Genomic DNA, 12,362 nt, shown 5'->3' on the forward strand with positions numbered 1-12,362 from the left:
GGAGAGAGTCAAAGTGAGGGCACAAAAGATGAGGCAGGAACCTGAACAGTATTTGTGCTAATCTGTGAATATCTATTGAAGTTTCAGTTTCCTTTTTTGGCATTATCAAGTACAATGATTCTGGTTACAAAAGCAGTGAGATCACGATGTCTGCAGAACAACAAAAGTAAGAATATCTTGCACAGCAATCATCAGTTATGCCCTTTACCTAGACCCCCTGTTACTAAGATCCCAACTCCTGGTAAACTACTAGAATGTTGCACACTACTAATGTGCTGCTGCTGCACTTCAGCAGTGCACTCTCTCTCTCCTGACAGTCTTATTTAAGAATTCAACTATTTTCAAACCTTACTAAACAGACTACATCTATAAAATAAAATAAAAATAAAAAGAACTGTTGATGTTAGGTGCCATAAAAGGGTGAGAGAAATAAAAGAAGTAAAAGTTCATGGGAAGAGAAAATGATCAATGAAGGTGATAAAGATCAATGAGAAATTGTATTAAATTTATAATTATTGCCTGATTCAGTAAAATGTACAAATTGTACACCTAAGGTAACACCCATACACATTTCTTTAGCATTAATTGTGACATCATTATTCCAGGATAAATATAAATGGAATTTAGATGCTTATAATAGTACTACAATGCTTGTTATCTTTCAGATGTGTGCCCTTAATTCCTACTGGCATGGGAATAGGATGCACCTTTAAAATAGTACAAAAAAAATAGAATTACATATTGTGCTTTGGCTTCTACATAAATAATAACACGTTCCTCCAGACAACTGAAGTGTAACATTTTATATCACACAGGTGACAAAAAAATATATATACTGGTTGCTGCATGTTAGTATCAGAATTTTCTTTTAATAGCCCGACCCAGGGATTAATAAAGAAAAATCTGAAGCCCCTGCCGTTAGCAACAGATGATTCTATTCGGGAAAGTAAAGCTGCACTTGTGAAGGACCTGGAAAGAAAACTGCATTTCAGAGAGGATTTCAATCAACAAAGTAGTCAGCAGGTAAGAAAAATGAGTGTTATTAAAACAAATTTCACTCATGAACAAGACATGTATTGTGGAAGAAAAGGTGTTTGTGCAGTTTGAGCTGCTACGGTACTTTGCAGAGTGAGCTTTTTTGGTAAGTACTGGTTTGGAATAGCAAACTGGAGCTTTAAATAGGAAGTATGACGGGTTGCAGCTGTAGAGGGTTTACTTTGTGACTAACATTTCTATTTTTCTGACCATCTCTATTAGACACCAGTAGGAATGTAAAACTTCTTTCTTTTCATGGAAGCTTCTGTACATTGGATTTCATTTTTTCACTTCACAAGTTGCTCAACTCATTGCACACATACACATCCACATATTGTATATTTTTAACACACATTAAGGAGTAATCAAACTGTTTAAGAAAAGGTTTCTGGTTTTACTTTGGTTGAACTAAAATGCAGTATTCAATTTTCAGCATTAAACCTATTTTTCCAAATCTCCCAAATTACATGTATTGACAGGGACTTGTTAGGAACCTAACAAAGTTTTTGGTAGCTGTTACTGGCATATACCAAACTTTAGGCATTAGTAATGTTTAGCAAAATATGAAGCCTTTTCCAGAGTTCAAGGAACTAAATATCAGTTCATTCTTAACTGGAATCAAAGAATTCACCAGTTCTGGTCAGTGTCTATGAAATTAAAGAGGAAATAAAGAAAGAAATTATGTTTTGAGGTTGAAATCACTGTAAATCAGGTTCAAACACCTTCATATAACAGTAGGACACACCAAGGATGGCTAGATAGCCGTTCTGTCTGTACGTGATTATGCTACTCCCACCTTGGCCACAGAGCCCTCCCTAGCTGTCCCGCCAGCTCAGGCTTAATGCAGCAAATAATGGTTTACCCTGATCTGTCGCCGACAAGGGAAGTTTTCACAATGTCTGTTAGCCCTTTTGACAGAGAACATGCAAAGATAAGCAAAAAGCCATGGAGTCTCTGGAGCAAATTACCCTCTGTGGACAACTGCAGTGTAATCCCTGGTTTTTTTAATTTTGCCGTTGACCTTTCTTTCTGACAGATCACGCTGCCAAAGCACTTTGAGTAAAACAACTGGCAAGTGGTATGTTTTGCAGATGAATCACAAGTGTTACAATTTGTACTTGCGATGGTAATAAGACAAATTATTTAGAGAGCTACTGTGAAATACCAATCAGTCTTTTGACTTAACTGCATGATAACCCCTTTAGAAACAATGACCGCTACTAGTGTCAAAGTTATCTGCTGACAGCAAAAGTTATTTATACACTTATTTGCTATTCTCTATGAGACCAAATGAAAATCTTGATTCCTAAATCCCCCAAACACTAAAAAACTTCAAAGCTGGCAATTCTCTAATTGTTATAGTAATTAGAATGCCGATGATAATGAACTGGCAAAAAATTTTAGGATTGCTCAATAAAAGTTCCCTCATTTTCCCCACAGTTCCCACCTTTAAACACTTCTGATTTTATTCTTCCACATCCAAGAAGACCACTGCCCAGACTAACTGAAGAAAATTCAAGTCTGAGTTTTCTCCTCAGTGAAAGCAGTGATTATTTAAAGAGATGAGAGAATGCATAGTATTTTCCAAAATTCCTACTGCTTTGCTGTTTTTAGAACAATCAATATCATGAGAATAATATGTTAGAATGCTCGATTCACACCCATTGATTTTGTCCTGTTTTTTCCTCTTGTAGTTAACACAGAATTAAAAAGGATACATTTTCATCCTATATATAGCACATCTGCATTAAATTGGTTATTATAATGGTAGGGAGGGGCTCCTTATTCACTTTCTCATAAATATGAACGTAATTCTCCTCTGTGTGAGAGATCACTGCATAATGAATGGAGTACAGCACCCAATAAGAATCTCGAAGTGTTGTCTTCCTTGTGCTTTCTGCATGCTATTTTAAAAATTTCTTCTCATAAAATGTGTCCTATAGAGTATTTTTATTTAGAGAATGGTATTGTAACCCCATATTTCAATAGTAGCATTTGGTCTCATTTAAAATACCTGCAGAACGTCTACAGATCATCCAGAATGAAAGCTGCAGATGACAAGTCTGTGCTTTAAAGTACTGGTATTGTCTTATATTACTATAGAAAGTGCAGTAATGAACATGAGTGATTTACATCCTGGTGGTCTATTTATTATCCATCATTGACTTCCATATGAAAAATGTTTAGCTTACAAGTCAAGATTTTCCTAAGTGTCAGCATTATGCGCTCAGCATGATATCTAATATTCCAGATGTACTCCTTCTGTTTCATCCAGTATATCATTCATCACCAACAATAAAGAAATACAGAATCAGAACATAGCTGGTAATTTTGCTGATGTTGCACAAGAGAGAACAGATTAGTCTCTGGTCTTCTACAGCTATGACAATCACACAGTGCTGACAGAAATACAAATATGATTTTGCTAAGATTCTAGCTGCAACTTTGATCAAGTACATGCAATAACAAGCTGTCATTTTTACCAGAAGAAAACCCACACCAGACCTGTCATTTATGCAGATGGTAGTATGCTATATTGCCAGGTGAAATTTCGTCACAATTAGGAGTGTTGAAAAAAACGTGGTTCAGTGAAATCAAACATCTTCAGTCAGATTTGCTCAGTTCTTTCAAATGGAAGATACACCAAATGAGGATTAGCTTTATGCAATTGCAGAAGGAGGTTAGGACAAATCCCAGGATACAGGAGACTTAAGTTTCTTCCTCGGCCTGAAGACAGTCAGTTCATAACTCTTAACTTCCATAAGGACAGCATAGCTCCTTGCCAGTGAGTACGTGTACTGTTGGTGCTATGCCAGGTTGCACAAATAATTAAGCATTCTTAATTAGCAGGATAAAAATCTGGAAATTACACCTTTCAGAACAGCTCCCCTAACAGGAGACCTGAGCCTTTCTCTCACCTTCTTCAGCCTCATAAATAAAACTTAAGATTTTCAGGCAGCGTGGAACAGGCCCTCCTTTAGCAGGACATATCAGAGAGCATTTCAGCTTAATGGTTAGGATTGTTTGAGGAAGCTGCTAGAATCCTTTCTTCCAGTTTGGGTTGGAGGAAAGAAACAGAGACAGACTGAGACAGAGAAAGAAAAAGATAATCACTTTCCTGCCTAGGAACGAGGACAAACACCTGGATTCTTGTCCTTGCTGTAGTGGATGTTTCAGTATATCTGCAAAGTGAAACTCCAGTCCCATAATGTTTTATTAGCATAGAGCTCAGAGCTTCCTCTTGGAGACTAAGGTTAAAATCCTGTAAGATAAAGCACCCAAGTCTCATAAATTCAGTGAGTGTCTGGGCTACTGCACCATTTGATGAAAGAAGAGTACAGCCAGTGTTACTTGCTCTTCCCAAAATCTGTCAGTTTTGTCCATTGGGCTTTTTATCTTCCTTACAGGTAAAATATCTTGGTAATGTTTAGTTAGAATATGTAATGTAGAAATAAAAAGATGTGTGGGGAGAAAAGGGCAGACAGAGAATTTGGGGGGATTTTGGCAAATGGAAAAAAATATAAATGTGCAATGCAAACTGATTCTTTTACCCTGGCATTTGAAAATATTTACAGGCTTCAGCAACGAGACTATAAATAGAGGAAATTCAGCTTTACGAGCAAACCTTATAAATTAATTATATTACCTCCTCAAAACTTTGCTATGCAAATAATATAAAATAGAAAAATGAGATAATTAAGCCTCAAAATCCTGTACAGTAATAAAGAAAAGGAATTAACTGTGCAATAATAAAGGAAAGGAGAGTTAAGTACCTGGGCCTGGCTTATACCTTTTGGTTATAATAACTACAGACTATGCTCACATATCTGTGTCATTTACTACGAAGAATATAATGTGGCAATGCTGGTCAGTTGTGTCCTATGTAAGACCCAGACAGCAGCATGGTCACTGCCTTATTTTAGGACAAAGAGTAAATCTACAACTGTTTAGAAAATTATGCACAGCCCTTACATGAATATTCTTTATTTTTGCTAGGGAATGTTTCGGAAGAAATTTCAAAGCAGAAGAGATGCAGGGTTTGTCTAAAAGCTTTTAGATCATTAAAAACCACAGCCTGTAAAGTCATATGCAGAACCCAACTCATCACACAGGCCACTAACACTGTAACACTGATCAGACAGAACCACCTCCTCTCAATTCCCATACTAAGCAGTCAGCCTCAGAAAGGTCCCAAGACTCACCAAGAACTCTATTCCCCAGAGCACAAGAATTACACTTAGTTCGATCATTCCAAAAATCTTGCTCAAAACCAAGCTTCACATCATCTTTCAAAGGTCAGGAAATGTACGCAATTTTGGACTAAGGATGGGAATTAAATCACAAGGAGTCCTCACGGAAGCTTGTTTCCTCTGTACGAGAAGTGAGAAGAGATTTTAGAACCTGACCAAGACAAACTACCAGATCTTGATATTAATAGGTATGAACTCCCAATAATTATGGGAATGAACAGGTGAATAACCACTTGCAGCTGTCTTCTCAAGACCTAAATCTAATCAGCAACAAAGTACAGACAGGTTTTCCTGGTAAGGGTCCTGGCTTGCTGAACTCATCACCTAGGAAAGGGAACCTGAGCTCCTCATGCTTTCACGCACACTCCTAAGCCACTCGTGCCAGCTGGTACGTCTGTGGAAGTTTAGAGATGCAAACCTCATTTGCTTGCTTTTCTCCTTTCCTGTTGCTCAACCACAGAGCTGAACTGTATTTAGAATATTGTCTACCCATGTACCAAAGATGACTTGCTAAACTCTTCAAGGCTTTGTGTTTACATAGGGATAGCATGATATTCATGTCTTGTGCCATGTAAGATGGCCCAACATAATTCATCTGCAAGAAATAAATCATTTCAGTGACACGTCTTCATGGGACATAAGTGAAGAAAAGCATGCACATTAGATATATTGTTTTTGACTCCCACTGCTGAAATGGGAGGGGGGAGGGAAAGGAGAGAGAATCCAAACTAAACAGAAGATTTCAGTCAGAGTAGCTGAGATTAGACTTTAAAGCCAAGGAGAGTTAAAGCTTGGAAACAGACATTGAGATGCAATATATGTCAGTTCTTAGATAAACTGTCAACTAGATTTAGAGTGTCTCTGCCAGAAAGCCAATCTAATAAAAGTTACAAAACTGGGATTAAATTGGTAAATCTGTCTGGAGTTGGCAATGAGTGACAAACAGAATTAAGTTTTTTATACAGTACATGAGAATCAACATTCAAATAAAGTTCCTCTAGCCATTTTATTTGTGGTAATTTCCATGGGTTACTATGCTAATGTCAGATTATTTTGACACTAACTGTTAGCATGCTAAAGTCAACAGCAAGATAGGTTTTAACCTCAACAGACCCAGGATTTTAGAATTCATATTCACACCCAAAGGTGCTAAGAAACTTACAGGAATTACTACAATCTACGCAATTCCCATTTTTTTCCAAAAAGGTTACAGGTAGCAGAATGGCCCAGGAGCTCGATTACTTGACTCAAGATCTAGCTTTTTTTTTTTTTTTTCCTAGTTGTATAGCTCTGTGATAAAGCAATACAACTCCTTGCTCTATTACAGGCTTTCTGTTACCTTACCAAGTCTTACGCATAGCTTCCTGAGGCTTCAGTTTCTTATACATAAAATGCAGGTAATAGCCCTGCCTTGAAGGGTGCCTTGCTGTTAGGTGCTCAAAAAATTATGGTGATGGGGTGAAATACATCAGTCACACAGAGAAAATGATGTGAATCTGTACCTTCGAAATGACTTGCATTGAGAGAAGATTTTGTTTGCCATACTGGACAAATTATAACCATCCAGCAGCACCCTACAACAATATTGCCAAGGCACTGCAAAGGCTCGCCAGAAGAGAAGTTGCATTTCACTTCTCCATGTGTCCCAAATTTCCACATTTCCACTACAACTTGTTTGACCTCCGTGTCCCCCCTCCCCTTTTTGGGTTAACTTTCTTCTATCTCACTCCTGCTGAACATGTCACTGTGGGATCAGATGACCACCAGTAATGGCAGGAGGGACATGTGGGAGCATATGAAGAGGGAGTATGAGCAGGGAGCGAAGCAGGGGAATACTGCTGCTAGCAACTAAAGCTGGCAGCTAACTGTAGTAAAGTGTAGCTGGCAGCTACACTGCAAATCATACTGAATACGCTACATGTCTCTGTGGCAATAATGTTGCACACCCCGCTTACAAGGCGCTACTAATGTCTAGAGAAAAGCAGTACACAACTGCTTGAGACATATTCACCAATGCATTTCCTGGCTTTTCTCTGGCCAGTTTTAAGTCTTCTGCCCTTCTAACTACACCCTGACAATATTAATGCAACCACCACTGCCTTTCACTAATGCTTGTATATGAACTATCCAAATTTCAAAAGTTACAGTCTACTCAGCGTATGTAGATATAATTATACATAATTATAATATATATATTATGTATATTCTAATTTGTGCAGAACATTTACACCTCTAGATAGGAGTGTGAATTTTACAGTTTTCTAGATGGTAGACAACACAATTTTAAATATCTGGCTACTATATTAAATAAGTGTGTGAATTCCTATCTGTAAAAATTTTGTGTTGCAGGAAAGTTGCCAAAAAGCAGTTAGCACCCTACGTTTTTGACCCAGCAACAGAGCTTGAACCTTTGTACTCTTTCCCTTAGTCTCCTCAGAATGCTGAACTGCAGCCTAGTTTTAACATTGTACCCTGTGACCAGATGTACTTGTTCTTTGCGTGACACTTTACGAAATACTTGTCTGAACCACAAACACTTTGCCCTACTCCACTTCTGTAATCACGTTCAGAAATAGGTTTATAGCTTATGTGATAAAGACAGTTCTTCAGAAAGCTGTATTAACAACTATTTTCTGTTCTTACTAATCCTGGAAGAAAATCTACAAAACAAGCAAAACCATCCAAGATTATATTCTCTATGCAATGGTGTATTTCCACTTATTTCAGAGATTCCTGTTCTTTATAAGAAGTTTGGTATAACACCTTCAGTCTATGTGTGCTGGTGTTAACATTTTCACAGCAACGTTAACTTAGTCTTGTAATTCTTAAAGCATATATATGCACACTGAACAACACATTTAGAAAGACAAACTCTGAAGTATGGGCATAACACACAGGCAATACTTTGGGGCTGTGGGAACCCTAACTTCAATATTTTCTAATTTAAAATGTATTTTTGAATGTAACGCCTTAAAATAGCCAGTCCAAACACATGCAGTCAGACTGCGCGGCTCCTAGCAGAGCCTCTGATGTTTGTGCGGAAACACAGTGACTCTTGTGTCTTCCTTGGGCAGAGAAGCAGCCACCAGTATTGATTGCCCAGTGTTGATAGTGCAGCAATATGCATTTGTTTTGACAAATTGCTACTTTTATTTTATACCTTTTTCTGTGTATGTACCTACATTCAGAGTCACATGCACTCAAGAAATGTGAGAGAAAACCTGTCCATGATTAACTTCAAAGTGGCCCCATGAAATGCATTGCCTCCACTATCATATTTTCTTCTGCAAGCAGACACATGAAAAGGAAGAACTGCCCATATTCCTTAATGAAGTGACATTTGTAAGAAATTAATATCTTCAGCACATCAGTCAGGAAAAAAATGATACACTGTGTTCACACAAAACTTCTTCAGATCCAAAACAGGCAAGAAACATTAGGTGAATTGCAGTTTGAAAATAATTGCTCTAAGTTTAATTTATGTTAGTTGGTTAGAGAACTTACACCTGTATCTATGGAGTAGAGGAAATAAAAGATATTAATTATCTTTATCAGCATTGTCTGGTTTCATCTATAGGGCATTATGACTACAACAACCCTACACTATTAATATTACATACCATGACTTCTTTAGGACAGCAGTGAATCTGAAAAAAGAAATCATTATGAAAAACTGCTGACTAAACTGAACTATCTATAAACAATACTGGACTCTCGCATTAGCTTGAAGTATTTCATTGCCTTTTAACTCCACTCTGTAGCATTTTGTTGTGGAGTCAACACCTTACTCATTAACAGGATGCCTTCAAAGTGTAATGCTAATGCCTTCCTAGCCCCATTACTTCCCTCTGCTAGAGAACACCGTATGATGAACAGCTCACTTCAGGGACCAAGCAATGATTCCCTCATCTTCGACATACAATTGAGAATGTATTTAAAGTACAATACTGCCTTTATAATTTCTTTATATATTCTTATTATAATTATTATTATATTATTATTAATTATATATATAATTAATTATTATATTATTATATTATATATTATTATATAATATATAATATATATTATAATAATATATTAATAATATAATATATATTAAGATAATATAATAATAATTATAATAATAATATAATTATTATATTATTATATTATATATAAATATATAATTATTATATTGTTATATTATTATATTATTATTAAATTATAATATTATAATTATAATTTCTTATAATGCCTTTATAATTATTCTTGTCATTAGCAATTTTCATTTCCAAAACCTGCTTTTGACACAGTCACCAGAAAACTGAACTAAAGAAAATCTTGATCTAGAGATTAGTTACATCATTCTGAAAAAAGTCATCACATTCACGCTTTGTAGGTCTAATGAAACATGCACATAGCTCAAGAAAGTTCAAGACTCTATACAACTAAGACAGTCCAGTGACAGATTTATGTACTGCCATAAAAAAATGATGTTAATTGTTGGTAAGGTTCACTGGGCAGTAAATAACTGGTCTGCTGATTTACAGATTATGCAGATTGAACAGTTTTGTATGTGAGAGCAGATGCAGGCCCCCTCCTTTTTCTTCCTTTGTTCTTTATTGTGTTATACTAAAATCTAAAAGGTGTTGGCTCTTGCAAAAGCCCTCTTCCATATTTTAGCCTTCTAGACTACCGCTTTCAGATTACTATCTGACTATGAGAAGTCTTAATACTTTTCATCCCTACTCATTTTATTCTGAGCTCAGAGTTGCCCTCTCCAAGTAAAAATTCTTCACAGACTTACTACGACTAGCTTCTGAGATAACCAGTTTGTGACTCACTTCGCCTACTCCATCCATCAGCCCTGTTGCCCTCTAAACACACATAACACTTGAAAAATGGCTTATCTTTGCAAGGGCAATAACAGTGCTCAAAAGTGCTCAAATATGATAAATGTGAAACGTCTGCAAAACAGTGTATTTATAATGATGTTGTCTTATAACCAATATTCAGAAATTACATAATTTTTGAGAGGTTCATAACACAATAAACATGTTTAAACAGGTAGAAATGAGACTTTCAGTACCATTGAAAGTCTTGCTTTCAACGTCGGCTATACTTGCGATGTTGCTCTGACCTTTATTCATGTGCCAAATTGTTAGATGAGGGAAAGGGAAGGAGGGAAATAGATAAGCCTTACCTTAATCCTAATTAGCCTCCACGTTTCCAAAGGCCACGCAGCATGTGAAATCCCTCAAAACAATTTCATTCTTATAAGAATTACATATAGCATCTTCAGGTCCTATTGGAAAATACAAAGTAATCCTTTCTCAGTAGGTCAATTTTTTGCCACAGATTCTGCTCTCTGCTGCTAAGAACTACTTAAAACAACATGAAGGAAACTATTGAAAGCTCTCAAAAGGAGTAGAAAGAAACCAAAACTTCAAATATGTTCTTCAGTACATTGCTTGCAACAAAGTATTTAGGTTTGAATTCCTTAATTTATGGGAGACTCCAGAAACAAAGTATGACTGCAGTACATTTTGATGACATGGCTGCTTCTTAGAACTTAGTAGTAACTCCCTGATTTTTACTTGATTCTTCCTTCCTAAAAATACACAGGCCTTTTTCTCAGTATCAAAGGTAGAAAACTGATTGCTTAACTTTCCCTTGGAACACTATAACCAGCTCTCACCATCTAAATTAAAAAATAATAGCTTCGGTTGATCAGATATCCGAGAATCTCAAGTTTTACACTGGCTTAACTGAGATTAGAATTTGATCTATTAAAGTGATTTGTTGAGACACGCTGTGTGAAAGAAAAAAACTCGACAAGATGAAACTTTATAAGGCTGTTTGCAGATCACCAGCTGTTGGCCAGCCCACAGAGCAAAGAAAGCCAGCTAACAAAGTGGATGGTACCACCTAGTGGCTGGCTCCTACCATTTGGCACATTTATTGCACACTTCTACAGGCCTGCAAGCTCAAAAACTCCTGCTTGGCAAAGCTGTACTTGCAGCGGTAATTTGAAGAAAGTATCGGAGAGCAGACTGTCCCTGTCAGAGTGGAGGGAGAGCATTAAAGGTAAGGAAGGTATCTTGAAGGGGAGACTGAGTGATCTAAGCTCCCTGTAAAGATTCCTCTTAGCTTGCAGTTATCGGCACTGCTCCAAAGCTGTGTAGAAGGAACAGCCCTTGCAGCATCAGAGAAGGGAGAAGTGGAAGGAGGACTCAGTTTCCAGTAAAGGGACTTCATTCATCAAAGTCCTTTCCTCCCTACTCAGCTGTCTGCCTTTTCCCACCACAGCTAGACCTTACTAGAGCTGACCTTACAGCAACACCCCCCAAAAACATTTTAGATTAAGAGACCGATACTCAACATCTACCCTTACAGTACCAAAATCAGGTATTACCAGGGTATTTATTTCACCATGGCAATTTCTACCTTTTTTACTTTGTGGCTGCCATGTTTTCCTCCTCTTGCCCCCAAGTCTTACAGATCCCTTTCTCCTCAAAACTCACCTATAACCACTCAACCTTTTGCTACTTCTGTCTCCCTGGTCTCCTGAAGAAATCAGAAGATTTTGTCAGCGAAAATTTTGTGCTGCCTCTCCATCTTTGCTCCTTACTATTTGGAAACTACTGGTCAAGAGCATAATCAGCAGTATGATGAAAGGGCTAAATGATCAGAGATGTAAGTCCCAGTGATTTGGGATCTCTGCTGGTTCTCTTTCTGTAACATTTCAAACAAGATGCTTTTTCTGAAACTTAGGGCTTTTTTCTGCAAGTGGAATATATGTAAGGATAGGCTACACCCTTATATACTGTTCACCAGTTTGTAAAATTCTATTTACAAAATTAGAATTATGAGAATTGGACTTTTGGCTCAAGTATTTATCTTCCAAGCCACAGATCATTTCCTTCCTATAATAAAGCAACAAAACCCTCCAATAGAAGCAGGAATGCAAGCTCTGGACTTGCAAACTGCATAAATCCAGGTCTGAGCAAACTGATTTGGTTACTGCTACAGGTCTACATACGGTAATGCAAGCTTCCCTGCAAGACAGTTTATTATCATTTAAGCAAGACATTC

General features: G+C 37.0%; 1 protein-coding gene across 1 annotated transcript in view; it reads left to right on the forward strand.

Moving 5' to 3' along the window:
• The window catches only part of MYPN (myopalladin), a 48,338-nt gene that overhangs the window by 25,288 nt on the left and 10,688 nt on the right, over positions 1 to 12,362 (forward strand). The window contains exon 11 of the mRNA XM_030487093.1: positions 876 to 1,023. Coding sequence (XP_030342953.1) covers positions 876 to 1,023 — 148 coding nt within the window. The remainder of the gene's footprint in view (positions 1 to 875; positions 1,024 to 12,362) is intronic.

Source organism: Strigops habroptila, chromosome 5, assembly GCF_004027225.2.
Source record: "Strigops habroptila isolate Jane chromosome 5, bStrHab1.2.pri, whole genome shotgun sequence".
Lineage (NCBI taxonomy): Eukaryota > Metazoa > Chordata > Aves > Psittaciformes > Psittacidae > Strigops > Strigops habroptila.